The 21,271-nt window shown below is 40.3% G+C and overlaps 1 protein-coding gene and 1 pseudogene across 3 annotated transcripts in view; both read left to right on the top strand.

Moving 5' to 3' along the window:
• The window catches only part of LOC111145017, a 7,376-nt pseudogene extending 4,201 nt beyond the window's left edge, over positions 1-3,175 (top strand).
• A 12,429-nt stretch (positions 3,176-15,604) lies between these two features.
• The window catches only part of LOC111144947 (cytochrome P450 2C21), a 27,738-nt gene continuing 22,071 nt past the window's right edge, over positions 15,605-21,271 (top strand). For 2 of the 3 annotated variants that reach the window (XM_022499566.1, XM_022499565.1), the window contains exons 1-3: positions 15,624-15,795; positions 18,623-18,781; positions 20,163-20,312. In XM_022499566.1, coding sequence (XP_022355274.1) covers positions 15,624-15,795; positions 18,623-18,781; positions 20,163-20,312 — 481 coding nt within the window. Of the gene's footprint in view, positions 15,796-18,618; positions 18,782-20,162; positions 20,313-21,271 lie in introns of all 3 variants that reach the window. The other variant, XM_022499564.1, reaches the window with a different exon arrangement.

The raw sequence follows: 21,271 nt of genomic DNA, 5'->3' as shown, positions 1-21,271 counted from the left end.
AGTGGGTTAAGCTGCTGCCTTCGGCTCGGGTCATGATCTCAGAGTCTGGGATCGAGCCCCGCATCGGGCTCTCTGCTCTCTAGAGGAGCCTGCTTCCTCCTCTCTCTCTGCCTGCCTCTCTGCCTGCTTGTGATCTCTCTGTCAAATAAATAAATAAAATCTTTAAAAAAAAAAAAAATATTGACTCAGATACTGATTTTGATCTCGGGTTTGTGAGTTCCAGCCCCAAGTTGGGCGTAGAGATTACTTAAAAATAATTTAAAAATCTTTAAAAAAAAGTCAGTAGCCAGGTAACAGAAAGACTATAGGATTTTTTCCTAAAGAAACCAAATATCCCCAGAGAAGAAACTTCCATATACTGATATCTAAGTGGAAAGGATCTACAAATCTTATGCACAATGAAAGAAAAATTATCTCGGGGCACCTAGATGGCTGACTTGGTTAAGAAACTGTCTTTGGGGGGCGCCTGGGTGGCTCAGTGGGTTAAAGCCTCTGCCTTCGGCTCAAGTTATGATCCCAGGGTCCTGGGATGGAGCCCTGCATCAGGCTCTCTGCTCAGTGGGGAACCTGCTTCCTCCCCTCTCTCTCTCTACCTGCCTTTCTGCCTACTTGAGATCTCTGTCAAATAAATAAATAAATAAAAATCTTAAAAAAAAAAAAAACTGCCTTTGGCTCAGGTCGTGATCCTGGAGTCCTAGGATCGAGTCCCACATCGTGCTTGCTGCTCAGCAGGGAGTCTGCTTCTCCCTCTGACCTTTCCGCCTCTCATTCTCTCTCTCAAAGTCTTTTAAAAAAAGAAAAGAAAGAAAAGTTATCTCAAGGCCCAATAATCATAAAAGTTTTGATTGCTTAAATTAAATCTTGAAAGTTCCCAGAGAGAGACATCCAACCATCTATAAAGACTTTGGAGTCAATGCTTTCAGAATGTAGAACCCTCCCTGGAAGCCGACAGACCGTGCAGCTGTACCTTTGTAAAACTCAGGGAGAATAATGATCAAACTAAATGAGATGCTTTTGATCATAAGTGTTCGCGCGGTATACTTCCTGATGTGCACCTCAATTTTGGAATTACTAGGATAACTTGGAGACTGTTTCACATCAGTTCACGTAGACCTACCTCAGCTGGAGGCAGCATAGTGTGGTGGTTTAGAGCTCAGACCCTGGAGCCGGTCTGTCAGTTCAAATCCTGACTCCGGGGCTCACTGACCGTGTGATACTGGCGTATCAGTTAGTCTCTGGAATCCCATGTTTTCATCTGCTAAGGGTAATGAATTGTTAGAGTATTTACTTCACTGGGAGTTTATGTGTCTAGAGTAAATCAGTATGTCAGCCTAAAGTCAACTGATTGTCAACGTTAGCCACATCTCCAAAAACACCTTTACAGCAACATTTAGATTAGTATTTGATTAAAGAACGGGTGCTGTAGCCTAGCCAAGTTGGTACATAATATTAACCATCACAGTTCACAGTCCACCTCTTATAAACTTGGCACCCATACACATTCCCTTAAATCATACTTAATCTCCAAATAAATAACACAGTTATACTTCTGTTTCACATGATACAACTATCCTGAGTATTAAAAAACACAAATTAACCCTTTAGCCAAAAGAAGATGTCAAATCCTTGGGTGATGTTTACTCTTCTCATTGATATCCTATAACAAAGATCACAAATACTCATAACAAAATGTAGTTGTTCATGATAAATACATCCCTTGTTTCTACAGCTGGTCGTTTGATTGTGGCAAATTTCTTTCCTTCTCCCTCCCTCCCTCCCTTCTTGCTTCCTTCCTTCCCTCCTTCCTGGGTTGTGGTTAGAACACTTAATATGAGATCTTTGCCCTAAAATTTTTAAGTGCACAATACAGTCTTGTTAACTGTAGGCACAATGTTGTACGGCACATCTCTAGGACTTTTCATCCTACACGACTGAAACTCTTCACTGAATAGCAACCCCGTTTCCTCTTTCCCCAAGCCTCTGGCAAAGACCGTCCTACTCTCTGTGTCTGTCGGTGTGCTCTCCCAGGGCTACACACTCTCCTAGCAGGTGCGCACACTGCAGTGAAGGTCGGTGATGAGGGTTTGGCCAGGGGGGTGTAGGTGTACGTGGTGGTGTAGTCTGGTGAAAAGACAGGTCCTGACCTGGGCTCACAAGCAGAGCAGCTTGTCAGCATGTGCCCGCATGGCTTCATGTTTTGCCAAGGGACAAGGAGGGGGAGCGTTCTAAGGACTGCAAAAGGACAAACTTTTCTGAACTCCCCTTTTTTATTTACCCACTGAATTTGTTGATTCAGTCACTATTTAAATAAACTGTTTAGTGTCCTAGTGAGTTAGCAAGGTACATCATATTTCTCAATAGATGTTTGTAGAATGTGATTTAGTTGGAATATTATCCCATGTAGAGTACGTAAGTTATACAGTTTTTGACCCTTGAACAACGCAAGGGTAAGTGGGAGCCGACCCGTGTCATCAAAAATCCACATATATCTTGACTATGAGAGTAAGACACAGCACTCAGAACGCTGACAACTCACTTCCTTCTATATTATGTTACTTATTTTGTTGAAAACATCTAGAATTTTAGCCTCCCCCTTTTTAAATGAGAAATAACTTAATCTCCTTAAGCTTTACTACCACATTATCAATTACTTAGACTCAAAAAGTTCTACTTCCATCCAGGCCAGAACCCAGGTTGGCTGCATTCTTGTCGAGATATGTTGGCCATTTCTTAATCCTTGGCTCTGTGTCAGAAATGCTCTCCCTTTGGGAACCACAGCCAAAGAAGAGATGGACAGATTCAGGAAGAAGAACACTGTTTAAACCATCCTTTGTCTTCCCGTATCACTATCTACACTGTGGCTCTTCCCACAGTGATGTCTGCTTGCCACCATGGTACTGCTGTGGCCTTGGGTGCAGGGGCTTCTTTTTGGCTTGTCAGCCCTGTTGATCCCTGGGAACTTTGAGTCTCATTTGGAAGGTGTAAAGTTCCTATATCTGTGGCCATCACTGATTTACACAGGCAAGTTTGCACTTGTCTTCGTCTCATCTGGAATGGAATTTGACACTTAATGTGGGATCTAGGGAAAGGCCTCAAGATTCCCCAGCTGTACCAGTCTGGAGCGGCTGTCCTGGTTCTTACTGTGTTGTTCTCTGTAGGGCTGGCGGCCATGTGAAGAGCTGAAGTTCCTAGCATTGTCTTCCTACAAATGATTTGCTGACCTATCTGCCCATTTGTTACTCTCTTCTCCAGCCAGGGCAGCGTTCTCCTGACTTTTTTAGACCTTTTGGGTTTGCACATCCCCTCCATGCTCAGTAGCAGTAGAATGCCTTATTGAACCATAGCAACAGAAAAAGGTCCAGTTTCCCATTTGTTTCTAAAGATGGAATTGACTCAGAAGTTCCCTTTTCCTGCCCCCAGCTTGCAGCCTACTCGGAGCCTAGGAGCCTTCGTTCTCTCTCCGTATTGGGGCTTCATTTGTGCTGTCAGCTTTTGGCTCCTTATTTCTGAGGCCGTCGAAACTGCCAGCTCTGTGGCCTCTGCTATGGGGGCTGGAGTAGGGCTTTCAGTCCCACAGCCTGGGTTTACTAGCTTAAAGGGGACAGTTCCATTCACTGATCAGAGCCCAGGGCCTTCAGCACCCACACAGTATGACTGAAAGAAGAGAGATTAGGGTAGTGGGGAATTAGTTTGTTCTAGCTAGTTTTGGGGTGCTTTGGGGAGAAAATACATAGCTCCTATTGCAAAAAGAATATTCAGAAAATTATCACTGAACCCATTTATTAATAGTTACTTCTTTTCCCTGCATTACTGGAAAAACAAGCCTCTTTTCCTTTTATTTTTTTAAGATATTTATTTGACACAGAGAGAGATCACAAATAGGCAGAGAGGTGGGTAGAGAGAGGGAAGCAGGCTCCCTGCTGAGCAGAGAGCCGATGCGGGGCACGATCCCAGGACTCTCAGATCATGATCTGAGCCAAAGACAGAGGCTTAACCCACTGAGCCACCCAGGCGCCCCATCTCTTTTCCTTTTTTTAAAATTTATTTTTTATTTTTATTTTTTTAATTTAAATTCAGTTAATTAACATATAGTGTATTATTAGTTTTGGATGTAGAGGTAGGTGATTCATCAGTCTTATATAATAGTCAGTTCTCATTGCATCAAGTGCCCTCTTTAATGTCCATCACTCAGTTACCCCCATCATCCCACCCACCCCCCTCCAGCAATCCTCAGTTTGTTTCCTATGATTAAGAGTCTCTTATGATTTGTCTCCCTCTCTGATTTTGTCTTATTTTATTTTTTCTCTCTTCCCCTATGATCCTGTTTTTTTCTTAAATTCCACATATAAGTAAGATCATATGATAATTGTCTTTCTCTTATTTCTGTTAATTTAATACCTTCCAGTTCCATCCCTGTTGTTCCAAATGGCAAGATTTCATTTTTTTGATAACTGAGTAGTATTCCATTGTATGTGTATATACATACCACATCTTCTTTATCCATTCATCTGTCAATGGACATCTGGGCTTTTTCCAGTTGGCTATTGTGGACATTGTTGCTATCAACATTAGGGTGCATTTACTCCTTTGGATCACTACATTTGTATCTTTGGGGTAAATACCTGGTAGTACAATTACCGGGTGATAGGGTAGCTCTATCTTCAACTTCTTGAGGAAACCCATATTGTTTTCTAGAGTGGCTGCCACAGCTGCATTCCCACCAACAGTGTAGGAGGGTTTTCCTTTCTCCACATCCTCACCAACATCTGTCATTTCCTGACTTGTTAATTTTAGCCATCCTGACTGGTGTGAGGTAGTATCTCACGGTGGCTTAGATTTGTATTTCCCTGATGCCGAGGGATGTTGAGCATTTCTTCATGTGCCTGTTGGCCATTTGGTTGTCTTCGTTGGGGATATGTCTGTTCATGTCTTTTGCCCATTTCTTGATTGTATTATTTGTTCTTTGGGTGTTGAGTTTGATAAGTTCTTTATAGATTTTGGATACTAACCCTTTATCTCATAATGTCATTTGCAAGTATTTTCTCCTATCCAGTATGTCGGTTATCTTTTTATTTTGTCACCTGTTTCCTTTGTGCAAAAGCCTTTCAGTCCCAGCAGTTCACTTTTACCTTTGTTTCCCTTGCCTTTGTCTGGTAAGAAGTTGCTGGGCTGAGGTTATAGAGCTTGCTGGCTATGTTCTCCTCTAGGATTTTGATGGATTCCTGTTTCACATTGAGGTCTTTAATCCATTTTGGGCCCATTTTTTTGTGATGATGTAAGGAAAATGGTCCAGTTTCATTTTTCTGCATGTGGCTGTCTAAATTTCCCAACTCCATTTGTTGAAGAGACTGTCTTTTTTCCATTGGATATTCTTTTCTACTTTGTCAAAGATTAGTTGACCATTGAGTTGAGGGTCCATTTCTAGATTCTCTGTTCTGTTCCATTGATCTCTTTGTCTGGTTTTGTGCTGGTACCATACTGTCTTGATGATTCCAGATTTGTAGTAGAGCTTCAATTCCAGAATTGTGATGCTCTCTGCTTTGCTTTTCTTTTTCAACATTACTTTCACTGTTCAGTCTTTTCTGGTCCCATACAAATTTTAGAATTGTTTATTCTAGCTCTGTGAAAAATGCTGGTGTTATTTTGATAGGGCCTGCATTGAATGTGTAGATTGCTTTGGGTAGTATAGACATTTTAATAATATTTGTTCTTCCAATCCAGGAGCATGGAATTTTTTTTCATTTCTTTGTGTCATCCTCAATTTCTTTCATAAGTGTTCCCTAGTTTTCAGTGTACAGTTCTTTTGCCTAGGTTTATTCCTAGGTATCTTATGATTCTTGGTGCAATTATAATGGAATTGATTCCTTAATTTCTCTTCCTGCTGCTTCATTATTGGTGTATAGAAACGCAACAGATTTCTGTATGTTGATTTTACATCCTATGACTACTGAATTCATGTATCAGTTCTAGCAATTTTTGGTGGAGTCTTTTGGGTTTTCTACATAGAGTACCATGTCATCTGCAAAGAGTCAATGTTTGACTTCTTCCTTGCCAATTTGTTTGCCTTTTATTTCTTTTATTTATTTTTTATTTATTTTTTTATTTCTTTTTATTGTCAGATTGCTGAGGCTAGGACTTCGAGCACTATGTCGAACAACAGTGATGAGAGTGGACATCCCTGTCATGTTCCTGACTTTAGGGAGAAAACTGTCAGTTTTTCCCCATTAAGGATGATATTAGGGTCTTCTATATATGGCCTTTATAATGTTGAGGTATGTTCCTTCTATCCCTACATTCCTAAGGGTTTTTATCAAGAAAGAATGCTGTATTTTGTCAAATGCTCTTTCTGCATCTATTGAGAAGAACATATGGTTCTTATCCTTTCTTTTATTAATGTGTTGTATCACATTGATTGATTTGTGGATATTGAACCACCCCTGCAGCCCAAGAAAAAATCACACTCAATCATGGTGAAAATCCTTTTAATGTACTGTTGGATTCCATTAGCTCAGTATCTTGTTGAGAATTTTTGCAGCCATGTTTATCAGAGCTATTGGTCTGTAATTCTCCTTTTTAGTGAGGTCTTTGGTTTTGGATTCAAGGTAATGGTGGCCTCATAGAATGAGTTTGGAAGTTTTCCTTCCATTTCTGTTTTTTTTAGAACAGCTTCAGAAGAGTAGGTATTAATTCTTTTTTTTAAATGTTAGGTTAGTCACCATACAGTACATCATTAATTTTTTATGTAGTTTCCAAGATTCATTGTTTGCATATAACACCTAGTGCTCCATACAATATGTGCCCTCCTTAATACCCATCACCAGGCTCACCCATCCTTCCCACCCCCTCCCCTCTAAAACCCTCTGTTTGTTTCTCAGAATCCACAGTCTCTCAAAGTTCATCTCCCCCTCCAATTCCCCCCCTTCATTTTTCCCTTCCCTCTCTGAATGTCCTCCATGCTATTCCTTATGTTTCACAAGTAAGTGAAGCTATATAATAATTGACTTTCACTGCTTGACTTATTTCACTCAGCATAATCTCCTCCAGTTGTATCAATTCTTCTTTAAATGTTTGGTAGAAGGGCACCTCTACCAAACTGAGATAATTGACTGAGGTACCAACTGAGGGGCACCTCAGTCATTAAGTGTCTGCCTTTGGCTCAAGTCATGATCCCAGGGTCCTGGGATCGAGCCCTGCAATGGGTTCCCTGCTTAGCAGGAATCCTGCTTCTCCCTCTCCTACTCCCCTTGCTTGTGTTCCCTCTCTCACTGTGTCTCTCTTTGTCAAATCAACAAAGTCTTAAACAAAAAAAAGACTTAAATGGTTGGTAGAATTCCCCTGGAAAGCCATCTATCCCTGAACTCTTATTTGTTGGAGAGATAGAGATTTTTTTTTTAATTTTTTAAAAGTTTATTTATTTTAGAGAGAGATAGCGAGCAAGCAGGAGGAGAGTCAGAGGGAGAGAGAATCCTGAAGCAGGCTCCTTGCTGAGCTTGGAGTCTGACTCAGGGATCGATCCCAGGCCTCTGAGATCATGACCTGGCCACAACCAAGCGTCAGCCGCTCAATCAGCTGAGCCACCCAGGTGCCCCTTTTTGGGAGATTTTTTTTTTTTTTAAAGATTTTATTTATTTATTTGATAGAGATCACAAGTAGGCAGAGAGGCAGGCAGAGAGAGAGAGAGGAGGAAGCAGGCTCCCTGCTAAGCAGAGATCCCAATTCGGGGCTCAATCCTAGGACCCTGGGATCATAACCTGAGCCAAAGGCAGAGGCTTTAACTCACTGAGCCACCCAGGTGCCCCTTTTTGGGAGATTTTTGAAACTCATTCAATTTCTTTGCTAGTTATGGATCTGTTCAAATTTTCTATTTCTTCCTGTTTCAGTTTTAATAGCGTGTATGTTTCTAGGAATTTGTCCATTTCTTCCAGCTTGCCCATTTGGTTGGCATGTAATTTCTCCTAATATTTTGCTATAATTGTTTGTATTTCTTTGGTGTTGGTTGTGTTCTTTCCTCTTTCATTCATGATTTTATTTATTTGGGTCCTTTCTCTTTTCTTTTTGATAAGTTTGGCAGGGGTTTATCAATTTTGTTATATCTTCAAGGAACTAATTCCTAGTTTCATTGATCTACTCTACTATTTTTTATAAATTTCTTTATCGATTACTTCTGCTCTAATCGTAATTACTTCCTTTATTCTGCTGGTTTTAGGCTTTATTTGCTGTTCTTTTTCCAGCTTCTTTAGGTGTAAAATGAAGGTGTCCATTTGAGACTTTCCTTGTTTCTCGAGGAAGGCCTGAACTGCCATATACTTCACTCTGATGACTGCCTTTTCTGATTCCCAAAGGTCTTAGACTGTTGTGTTTTCATTTTCATTTGCTTCCATGTAGTTCTTTATTTCTTCTTTAATTTCCTGGTTAACCCATTCATTCTTTAGTAGGATGTTCTTTTTTTTTTTTTTTTTAAGATTTTATTTATTCATCTGAAAGACAGAGCGTGCACAAGCAGGGTGGAAAGGTAGAAGGAGAAGCAAACTCACTGCTGAGCAGGGAGCCAGATGTGGAATTCCATCCCAGGACCCAGAGATCATGACCTGAGCCGAATGCAGTTGCTTAACCAGGCACCCCTAGTAAGATGCCACCCAGGCACCCCTAGTGAGATGTCCTTTAACCTCCATATATTTGTAGTCTTGCCAGATTCTTTCTTGTGGTTGACTTCAAGTTTCTTAGGGTTGTGGTCCAGAAATATGCTTGGTACAATCTCAGTCTTTTTGCACTGGTTGAGGCCTGATTTGTGACCCATTGTGTCACAGATGTTCCATGTGCACTCAAAAAGAATGTGTATTCTGCTGCTTTAGGATAAAATGCTCTGAATATATCGGGTAAGTCCACCTGGTCCAGCGTGTCATTCAAAGCCTTTGTTTCCTTGTTGATCCTTCTGCTTAGAGGATCTGTCCTTTGCTGTGAGTGGGGTGTTAAATTCCCCTACTATTATTATATTATTATCCATGAGTTTAAGTTTGTTATTAATTGATTTATATATTTGGTTGCTATCAAGTTGGGGACATAAATATTTACAATTGTTAGATCTTCTTGCTGCATAGATATAGTACCCATCTCTTATTATAGTCTTTGGTTTAAAATCTAGTTTGTGGGGGAAATGGAGTAATTGGGTGATGGGCATTAACAAGGGCACTGATGTAAGGAGTGGTGGGTGTTACATACCACTGATAAATCACTAAATTCTACCCCTGAAACTAATAATACACTATATGTTAACTAAATTTAATTTAAATTAAAAAAAATCCAGTTTCTCTGATATAAGGATGACTACTGCCACTTTGTTTTGATGTCCATTAGCATGATAGATGGTTTTCCAGCTCCTCACTTTCAATCTGGAGGTCTTTGGGTCTAAAATGAGTCTCTCATAAGCAGCATATCGATGAGTCTTAGGTTTTGTTTTATTTTGTTTTGTTATCCATTTTGATATTCTGTGTCTTTTGATTGGAGCATTGAGTCAATTTACAGAGTAATTATTGATTGGTATGAATTTAGTGCCATTGTATCAACCTGTAAAACCAATGTTCCTGTAGATTATCTCTGTTCTTTTCTAGTCTTTGTTGCTTTTGGTCTCTCTTTCCCACTGAAACGGTCCCCTGTAATATTTCTTGGAGGACTGGTTTAGTGTTCACGAACTCTTTTAGTTTTTGCTTGTCTTGGAAACTCTTTATCTGTCCTATTCTGAGTAATAGTCTTGCTGGATAGAAAAAAAAATACACACACACACATACATGTATATATACATATGTGTATTTATATATACATGTATATATGTATGCATAAAGCCTTTTAATGTTGTAGTATTGTTACAGGAAATTAAGTGATGGGTACAGTCATAGGAATTGAATCTGTGTTCCAATCATCCTAGCCCCAAGTTCAGAACTCCACTAGAAACATTATAAAGGACATGATTTTCATAGACTTTACACAATGCAGCAAATGTAGGTTCAATTCTGCTTTAAAAAGGGAAAGTGGGATAAAAGTGAAGCAATTGTAGAAAAGAAGATTCTAACATGGATAGAGTAAAAATTTAAAAGACAACCCATCCACCTTCCTCAAATGTACAAGTACAAAGGGACCTATGAAAGGCAGGAAATAAGTTGCCCGATGACAACTTTAAAGAACTCCTCATTTTAACCTTATAGGCAGTATCTCCAGAGCCAGTCCCTCATGGAAACTTGAGGCAATTCTCTTGCTCTTGTTTTTTTTAATTAGTAACATAATTAATGTTAATGATCAATTATGGGTACAGGTACAGGTCTGTGATTCATTAGTCTTACACAATACACAGCGCTCACCACAGCACATACCCTCCCCAGTGTCCATCACCCAGCCACCCCATCCCTCCCTGCCACCCTCTACTCCAGGAAACCTCAGTTTGTTTCCTATAATTAAGAGTCTCTTATGGTTTGTCTCTGTCTCTGGTTTCATCTTGTTTCATTTTTTTCCTCTCTTACCTATGATCCTCTGCCTTTTTTCTCAGATTCCATGTATAAGATCATATGATAATTGCCTTTCTCTGATTGACTTATTTTACTTAGCTAATACCCTCTAGTTCCATCCATGTTGTTGAAAATGGCAAGATTTCAATTTTTTAAAAAGATTTTCTTTATTTATTTGACACAGAGAGAGATCACAAGTAGGCAGAGAGGCAGGCAGAGAGAGAGAGGAGGAAGCAGACTCCCCGCTGAGCAGAGAGCCCGATGTGGGGCTCTATCCCAGGACCCTGAGATCATGACCTGAGCTGAAGGCAGAGGCTTTAACCCACTGAGCCACCCAGGTGTCCCAAGATTTCAATTTCTGATGGCTGCATAATACTCCTGTGTGTGTGTGTACACACACCACGACTTCTTTGGATAAAATGTTCTTGACTGCATATTTTTCTCATTTAGCACATTGAAGATATCATGCCACTTTTTTCTGACCTTCCAGGTTTCTGTGGATAGATCTGCTGCTAACCTCATGTGTCTACCCCTTGTAGGTTAAGGTAACCTACTCTTGTAGGTTAAGGTAACCTACTCTTGTAGGTTAAGGTAACCTACTCTTGTAGGTTAAAGCTAGGAACTTTTTGTCCCTAGCTACTTTCAGAATTCTCTTTATCTTTGTATATTGCAAGTTTCACTATATGTCTCAATGTTGACCTGTTTTCTTTTAAGATTTTTTTTTAATTTGAGAGAGACAGCATAAGCTGGGGGAGGGGAGGAGGAGGAGCAGTGAGAGGGAGAAGCAAACTCCCTTGCTGAGCAGGGAGCCCAATGTGGTGCTCCAACCCAGGACCCCAAGATCATGACTGAGGCAAAGGCAGATGGTTAACTGACTGAGCCACCTGGCACCTCTGTGTTGACCTGTTTTTGTTGAATTTGAGAGGTGTTCTCTGTGGCTCTTGGACTGGAATGCCTGCTTTCTTTCCCAGATTGAGGAAGTTCTCAGCTATAATTTGTTCAAATAAACCTTTTGCCTCTTATCCCACTTTTCTTCTGGGATTCCTATTATGTGGATATTATTGCACTCTGTGGAATCCCTAAGTCCCTACGTCTATATTGTGATCTCATAGTTTTTGTTTCCTCTTCTTTTCAGCTTCATTATTTCCCATAATTTTATCTTCTATTTCACCTATTTGATACTCTGGTTCTTCCATCCTCATTGTGATTATATCCAGTCAGTTTTGCACCTCAGTCATAGCACTTTTTATCTCAGCCTGACTAGTTTTTAGGTCTTTGATCTCTACAGCCAGGGTTTCTCTGGCATCTTCTATGCATCTTTCAAGCCCAGCCAGTATTCTTATGATTGTTGTTCTAAATTCTTGTTCAGATATATTGCTTATATCTGGTTTTTGTTTTTTTTGTTTTGTTTTTTGTTTTTGTTTTTGTTTTGCTTATATCTGTTTTGAGTGAACCCCTGGCTGAGATTTTTTCCTTGAACTTTCTTTTGGGGAGAATTCCTCTGTCTTGTCATCATGTCTAAGTTTCTGTCTTTTCTGAATTATGGAAATTTATGTTTCCTGCTCCTGAGAGTAATACTATATTAAGAAAGTGTCATACACTGTCCAGGGCCTGGAGTTTCAGGAAGTCTTTCTGGTGTATGCTGTGCAGTCTGCTGTCATGTTTTGGTTGCACTTTCACAAAGGTCAGTCCTCTAAAGAATTCCTCCTTGCTTGCACTGGGGAGTGTTTGGATCTTTAACTATGTGAGCTTTGATTTGTTTGTTAAGATAAGCCTTGCAGGGGCGCCTGGGTGGCTCAGTGGGTTAAAGCCTCTGCCTTTGGCTCAGGTCATGATCCCAGGGTCCTGGGATTGAGCCCTGCATTGGGCTCCTTGTAGGTTAAGGTAACCTACTCTTGTAGGTTAAGGTAACCTACTCTTGTAGGTTAAGGTAACCTACTCTTGTAGGTTAAAGCTAGGAACTTTTTGTCCCTAGCTACTTTCAGAATTCTCTTTATCTTTGTATATTGCAAGTTTCACTATATGTCTCAATGTTGACCTGTTTTCTTTTAAGATTTTTTTTTAATTTGAGAGAGACAGCATAAGCTGGGGGAGGGGAGGAGGAGGAGCAGTGAGAGGGAGAAGCAAACTCCCTTGCTGAGCAGGGAGCCCAATGTGGTGCTCCAACCCAGGACCCCAAGATCATGACTGAGGCAAAGGCAGATGGTTAACTGACTGAGCCACCTGGCACCTCTGTGTTGACCTGTTTTTGTTGAATTTGAGAGGTGTTCTCTGTGGCTCTTGGACTGGAATGCCTGCTTTCTTTCCCAGATTGAGGAAGTTCTCAGCTATAATTTGTTCAAATAAACCTTTTGCCTCTTATCCCACTTTTCTTCTGGGATTCCTATTATGTGGATATTATTGCACTCTGTGGAATCCCTAAGTCCCTACGTCTATATTGTGATCTCATAGTTTTTGTTTCCTCTTCTTTTCAGCTTCATTATTTCCCATAATTTTATCTTCTATTTCACCTATTTGATACTCTGGTTCTTCCATCCTCATTGTGATTATATCCAGTCAGTTTTGCACCTCAGTCATAGCACTTTTTATCTCAGCCTGACTAGTTTTTAGGTCTTTGATCTCTACAGCCAGGGTTTCTCTGGCATCTTCTATGCATCTTTCAAGCCCAGCCAGTATTCTTATGATTGTTGTTCTAAATTCTTGTTCAGATATATTGCTTATATCTGGTTTTTGTTTTTTTTGTTTTGTTTTTTGTTTTTGTTTTTGTTTTGCTTATATCTGTTTTGAGTGAACCCCTGGCTGAGATTTTTTCCTTGAACTTTCTTTTGGGGAGAATTCCTCTGTCTTGTCATCATGTCTAAGTTTCTGTCTTTTCTGAATTATGGAAATTTATGTTTCCTGCTCCTGAGAGTAATACTATATTAAGAAAGTGTCATACACTGTCCAGGGCCTGGAGTTTCAGGAAGTCTTTCTGGTGTATGCTGTGCAGTCTGCTGTCATGTTTTGGTTGCACTTTCACAAAGGTCAGTCCTCTAAAGAATTCCTCCTTGCTTGCACTGGGGAGTGTTTGGATCTTTAACTATGTGAGCTTTGATTTGTTTGTTAAGATAAGCCTTGCAGGGGCGCCTGGGTGGCTCAGTGGGTTAAAGCCTCTGCCTTTGGCTCAGGTCATGATCCCAGGGTCCTGGGATTGAGCCCTGCATTGGGCTCTCTGCTCAGCGGGGAGCCTGCTTCCTCCTCTCTCTCTCTGCCTGCCTCTCTGCCTACTTGTGATCTCTGTAAAAAAAAAAATAATAATAATAAGCCTTGCATCTGTCACATTCTCTCCTTCCAACTGTGCAGATTATTTTCTTTAGCCTCCGATCAATTTCCAGTTGTTCCAAATGATTTGATGTTGGTACCTCGTGTTTGAGGGAAATGAGGCAAGCTTAGGCTCCCCTTATTGCTCCACCACATTAACACCTCTCTGAAGGCCCAGTTTTTATATCTCTGATGTTAAATTTATTTTAACATTTTTTTTCTGTTTTCTTGATGTTAGCTTCTTCAGGGTTAGTGTTCTGATTTTGAAATGTAATGTTTGTTATGCCTTGTTGGAGTTCCTCAAATATCTTTTCCATTTTTTAATTTAAATTCAGTTAATTAACATGTAATGTATTATTGGTTTCAGAGGTAGAGGTCAGTGATTCATCAGTCTTATGTAACATGCAGTGCTTATTCTATCACCAGTTACCCTATTCCCCGACCTCCCTCCTGTTCAGCAACCCTCAATTTGTTTCCTATGATTAAGAGTCTCTTATGGTTTGTCTCCCTCTCTGATTTCATCTTGTTTTTTTTTCTTTCCCCCCCTCTGATCCTCTGTTTATTTTTTAAATCCCACATATGAGTGAGATCATATGATAATTGTTTAACTTATTTCGCTTAGCATAATACCCTCTAGTTTCATCTATGTCATTGCAAGTGGCAAGATTTCAATTTTTTGATGACTGAGTAGTATTCTATTGTGTGTGTGTGTGTATATATATATATATATATATATATATATAATCCATATCTTCTTTATCCATTCATCTATCGATGGACATCTGGGCTTTTCCCATAGTTTGGCTATTTTGGACATTGCTCCTATAAACACTGGGGTGCATGTGCCCTTTCAGATCACTACATTTGTATCTTTTGGGTAAATACCTGGTAGTACTGTTACTGGGTCATAGGGTAGCTCTATATTCAACTTTCTGAGGAACCTCCATACTGTTTTTCAAAGTGGCTGCCCCAGCCGCATTCCCACCAACAGTGTAAGAGGATTCCCCCTCAAATATCTTTGAGTCTTGATGTTTTGTTTGTATCTGAGTTCATAGACACTTTGAAATATTCGTAGTATTGAATGCTAGAGTATATTTCTTCACCAAATTGAGAACAAGCAATATAGACTCCGATTCTAGGACCCTCACTGGAAAAGGATGTGTGGGGGGAAGGATAGGTGACATGCAGCCAAGGGACTTCCCACTGTTTGAGTGATTTCTTCCCTTGATTTGATAGATTCCGTCCCCTATCTACTGTTTGTTGATCCTGTATCCCCCTTGGCAGTTAAGTGTGTCAGAACTCCTGACATATGGGCAAGGCTCTGTCAAGAGAGTTGAGATATCTCTCCTCTTCTCTGGGAGATACTAGCTCTCTATAGCCTTCATTTTTACCCTGCCTCCTCCTTTCTGTCTCTTAATTCTGGCCTTTTCCTGGATCTTCTGGAAAAAGACACTGGGAGAGTGCTTCTTTCTTCTGCTCACAGAATGGTAAATTTTGACATGAGATAATTCTTTAATCAATTGTCAAGATCATGAATTCCATCTCTTTGAAAATCAGATAGCTTTCAATTTTACTGTTAAAATATGACAGTCCCAACTAAAAAAATAACACTTCTCCAGACCATTGCCACTGAAAACCTAGATATTTATCAATACTAAGGTGACTGATTTTCTTTTCATCTTTACCAGTGGGTCAAAGTCCACTGAGGATAAAACACATATTTACCCAAAAGTTCAAAACAGTGCATGTTTGATGATTAGCTTGCACTTAGTATTTATAAAGTCATTGGATACCAAGCTTTCAACTTCATTTATACAAAACACATCAATGGATCTCTTCATACTTCTGGTGATATGTCTTTCTTGTTTGATTCCTTTCTTTCTGTGGAATTGCAACCGTGCCAGAGGGAAGCTGCCACCTGGCCCGACTCCTCTCCCAATCATTGGAAATATTCTACAGATAAATACTAAGAATGTCGGCAAATCTCTAAGGAAGGCAAGTATGATTACTTTTCTTCCAGTTGTTTGCACTTACAGCCCTATAACTAAATAAAATGTCCCAGACACCATGTTTTAAGGAGATGGTTTGAACAGGACGTGTCAGTTGGATACCCAGATATGATTGTAAGTGGTATATAGCTGGAAAGCTTCCAGAAGGGATTGAGAGCCATGAGATTATTGCTGAAATTGCCAAAGAAGGAATTCCCTGTCCATTTTGTGACCAGGTCTCCTTTTTAGTAATTATTCTTTGGTAAACTCTAATGGCAGTGAAATTGCTTTCAGTTAAAAAAAAAAAATTCTAAAGATTTACACAGTCACACTAGAAGTTTCCTAAGAGCACACATTGATTTAAGTCTAGGAAATAATTCAAGTCTCCAAAATTTTCAGCTTCTATTGTATTTGCTCAATGAGTGAGTGAGTAACTACTTTATTCTTGGCTATTTATATAGCAACAGCTCTCTAAATCTTGAAGGAATTGTCTGAAATCTGTCTTCCCTAAGATAGCTAGTGACCAGAACACACCCTCTAGAAGCTTCTTTCTGTGTTTTGGGCTGTGGATTCAAAGGCATTATGTTAGTACCCTAGCTCGTCCACTTGTAAACTCGCAGCATTGGGCAAATTTTAAAAATCTCCCTGAGCCTTAATTTCCATTTCTTTAAAATGTGAATAATAATTGTATTTTTCACATGGTCCTTGAGTATATCATATACTGAACAATTTACTGAATGTCTACTTTGTATTAGGCACTCCATTAGATGCTGGGGATTTTCAATGATGAATGAAAAAAAGAAGACTCTAGCATTATGGAATTTATAGTCTAGACGGAAGGCATGTATTTGTAAAGTAATCATGCAAGTGAGTGTGTGATTACAAACCACGTAAAAGGGACACAGTAGCAAGAGGCCATGCATTTTGGAGGAGGAGGGATGGGAGGAACAGTCAGCAAAGGGTTCTCTGAGGAAGTGAACCTGGAGCTGAGATCTAAAGAATGACCAAGTACTCACCAGAAAAAATACAGATGTAAGTTTGTTCTAGACTGCTTCAATCTGGACAAGAATTACTTGTTGGTGTCTCTGAAGTAGGACCAGTTTGCTTATAGACCAGAGAGTAAATAAAAACATGGTGTGGGATGAGATTGGAGAAGTAAGTAGGGGCCTTTTTAAGGCTTTTTAAGCCTTTTCAAGGCTTTTAAGAATATTAGTTTTGGGGCGCCTGGGTGGCTTGGTGGGTTGAGTCTCTGCCTTTGGCTCGGGTCATGATCTCGGAGTCCTGGGATCAGGCCCCACGTTGGGCTCTCTGCTCGGCGGGGAGCCTGCTTCCCCCCCCACCGCCTGCCTTTCTGCCTACTGTGATCTCTCTCCCTCTGTCAAATAAATAAATAAAACATTTTTTAAAAAAAAGAATATTAGTTTTTAGAGCTTCCTGGGTAGCTCAGTTGTTTAAGCATCTGACTCTCCGTCTCAGCTCAGGTCTTGATCTCAGGTTGTGAGTTCAAGCCCTGTCTTGGGCACCATGCTGAGTTTGGAGGCTACTTTAAAAAAATAATTAAATAAATAAATACACACACACACACACACACACACACACACACACACACACACACATATATAATCTTAAGCCCAAGAGCCATGCGATGCCATTAATGTGCTTAAACAGGACTCTCATGTTAGCATTTGCCCTGTGAAAAGATCACTCTGGTTGTTTAATGGAGAATGACTTGTAAGGAGGAGGACTCACACTTTGGGTAAGTTGAAAGAGTGTAGGTCCTACATCATTTAGGATACCAAATAAGTTGCCATGACAGAAAGATCTCAATAACACAGTGGCTTAAAGAAGACAGGAGCTTATTTCTATCTTACAGAATGCTATAGAGGCTGCCTGTCCTCCTTGAGGTCATCCAAAGAACCAGGTTTTCTTAGTCTTGTAGTTTAGCATCCTGGCACCTAGGCTATTGTTCACATGTGCACGGACACAGTGGGGCTATCTCCATGCTGTCGTTTCAGTCCATGGGTAGGGGGAGGGATGGAGGGCAAGCATTTATCATTTACCAGTACCATTTACTAGTAGTGTAGGATTTGCACACATCATTTCTGTTAATAGCAGTTCGTGCAAACTTTGTCACATGGCCACACAGGGATCATCAGGTTCTTTTTTTTTTTTTAATATTTTATTTATCTGTTTGACAGACAGAGATCACAAGTAGGCGGGGGGGGGGGAATCAGGCTCCCCACTGAACAGAGAGCCCGCCCGATGTGGGGCTCGATCCCAGGACCCTGGGATCGTGACCTGAGCTGAAGGCAGAGGCTTTAACCCAGTGAGCCACCCAGGCGCCCCTACATCATCAGGTTCTTATGTACTATTAAAATCTAGTACTCTGTGTGCTAAAAAGATGTGGGAGGTGGATAATGAGGGATGATTATGAGTCTACACAGGGGACAAGAGCAGGAACTCCCCTTAAACAAGACGAGAACCCACCATTGTAACTATAGGAAGGAAGAGAAATTTGTTGCAATTACAGGTGTGGCAGGCAAAAGTTAATAAAATAATATGAATAAAATCCATAATATAGCCCCTGTCACATAAGAGGAGCTGAATAAAGATGAACTGTGGATGAGGATCATAATAGTAGCAATGTTACTAATAATAGAATGATAATTACCACTAATGTGATTTATTTAATTACTAGTTCTACAAGTTGAAAGCTTTTATAATGGTTGAGTGCATATTAAAATATCTCTTCGGTAAGATTAAAACTATTTCTCTCACTTGTCCACATTCCTAGTTTCAAAATTCTACTACTCTTGCACCTGTTCCTTTCCCAGCTAGCAGAGAGTTACGGCCCTGTGTTCACTCTGTATTTCGGCATGAAGCCTACGGTGGTGTTATATGGACATGAAGCGGTGAAGGAAGCCCTGATTGATCGGAGTGAGGAGTTTTCTGGCAGAGGCAGTTTCCCAGTGGTGGACTTCATCACCCGGGGATTAGGTGTGCGTCAATTTGGGGAATGTTTGTGGGTTTGTAAGTTGTAAAGACTCCAAACAGGCCAAGGGATTGAGAAATTGTAAGTATTTAGAGAAATTTATGAAAACAGCCAAATTCCAACATTTTTCTATAAAGGATCATTAATCCATATTGTAGATAATGAAGGGGACACACAATGTCTCCATGAAATACTAGAGGCACTAGAGGCAGTGAAAGCAAATCATCTCACTGTCAACGTTCCATGAATTTGTGTCCACTTTAAATTATGGCCAGTTAAGATAATGTTCATTTCAGTTAAGTTAGTAAGAGACTAGGAGAAATAAGGAGGGACGAAAATGACTCCGTTATCCTAGTCAGCAAACATTTTGCTTTCTGGCCTGAGTCATGGTTGCCAAGAGACTATTTTAAGAAAGTTCCATAATGTGCATGGAGCCAACATAGGTTTGAATTCTAGCCTTGCCTTCAATCATTTATTCTTCTTTAAAAAAAAAAAAAGCATAAGAAATATTTGAATACAATGAGATACAAAGCATAAAGCACAAATGTGCTCTGAGATGATTATAGGAAAACGCATGGTGAGTATATATGGATTGCAAGTGATCTTAGAAAAAGCTTTTTAAACTAAAGTAGTTGAACTGTCTTCCATTTGTTCTGGAGTTGGCCCTAGGGTCTCCAGTCCTCTGGTGGGTCACTGGGTTTCTGCAAAAAGAGATAAGGCCTGAATGGGTCACTTCCTCCTCTACCTTGTTCTTTAAAATCTCTATGGACAAATTTCCTATGAAAATTACTTTCTCCTGATCTTGTCATGGATCCAGGAGTCTGATTGAACTTCCTTGGTGTTAAGACCATGTTTCATGGAAAAGAGTTAACAAACAGAGGGCAAATGTGAAAATGAGGAGGAAGAGCTTATCATGAACTTCTTTCCAGTGCACGAGTGCTCTCTCCTTCTCTTGAGAAGCAACTCGTTTCGTTGCCTCTCCCACAATTCATTTATAATGTGCAAAAACCAGCCCTGAAATGTCATCTACGACATGGACGCACCATGATCTATTACCTGTGTGAGCACAGAGCAAGCATTTTGCCTCATTGACCATCAGTAAAATGGGGACAAAACCCTTGGTTCACAGAATTATTCCGAGGTTTGAAGGAGCTAACAGATGTAGAAGAGTTGAGTAATACATCAAACCAGAGTCCTGACAGACACTAGGTTAAGAGGAGGTGGGCACAGCAGGGCTCATTGGAAAGTTCTGTTGCTGACACTACCCTATTCACATCCCTGCCTAAGTGTGATTATCCTTTTCTGAGATACTGACTCTCAGCTAGAATTCATGGTGATGGACTTCATTCTTTTCTCTCTCTCTCTTTTTCTCTCTTTTTCTGATAGGAATTGTTTTCAGCAGTGGAGAAACATGGAAGCAAACGCGGCGTTTTTCCCTCACGATTTTGCGGTATATGGGCATGGGAAAGAAGACTATTGAAGACAGAATTCAAGAGGAAGCCTTGTGTCTGGTGGAAGTGTTAAAAAAAACCAACGGTGTGTATTTCTTTATGTAACGAGCAGTACTCGTTTGGGGAGACTCTGTGCTATTTCAGATAGGCGACAGAGAGATCTGATGCCTGCAGCACAACAAAAGTTGCTTTTTTGCTCACGTAACAGTAGTAAGAGGGGAAGTGGTTGGCGTAACAGCTGTTTCAGGCACTAGGGTGATAGGAACCCTGATATCTTTCTTCAACACCTGGCTTCCTGGGTCACCCAGATTTCTTTCTGTTTGCATGGTAGCAGAAGGAGCAAAGAACAATCAAAACAGCAAATTGGGTTTTCAGTAGGCCAGGTATGGCAACGGCACAACTTCTTTCACATTCCATGGGCTCTACCACGGGACCACACCCACTCTAAGAGGCACTGGGAAATGTGGGTGTCTGTGTGCGTAGGAAAATGGGGAGAACATGGATTTTGGTAATGAACTAGTAGTTTTGGCCATAATATCTTGAAAAATGAAGTAATTTCCAATGTATGTCACGTCATTATGCTGGCATTTTTGTATATGTGTGTATGCCATGCAGGACTGGCAGGGGAGGTGGAAGAGAAAGGGGGTGGGCAGGACACTTGTCAGGAAAGGAGTAAGATCAGGATCGTAAGATATATGTGGTTTCCTGAACCTCAGTATTTCAATATTTTCCAAATAAATAATGTTGTTTTCTGTATGGTGAGCTGCCATCGTGTTTCATATATATGTATATATACATACATATGTATTTTTTAGAGAGAGAGAATGGTGGGGAGAGGCAGAGAGAGAGAGAGAGTCTTAAGCAGGCTCCACCCTCAGCATGGAGCCTGATGCGGGGCTTGATCCAACGACCCTGAGATCATGACCTGAGCTGAAATCAAGAGTCAGATGCTAAACTGACTGAGCCACCCAGGCGCCCCTGCCATTGTGGGTTGGTTTTTTTGTTTGTTTGTTTGTTTTTTTTTTTTTTTTTTTTTTTTTTTTT

Source organism: Enhydra lutris, unplaced genomic scaffold, assembly GCF_002288905.1.
Source record: "Enhydra lutris kenyoni isolate GAN:26980312 unplaced genomic scaffold, ASM228890v2 scaffoldscaffold12, whole genome shotgun sequence".
NCBI classification, from domain to species: domain Eukaryota; kingdom Metazoa; phylum Chordata; class Mammalia; order Carnivora; family Mustelidae; genus Enhydra; species Enhydra lutris.
Note: the sequence above shows the minus strand (reverse complement) of the source record. Positions and strands in the feature narration are given on the sequence as shown.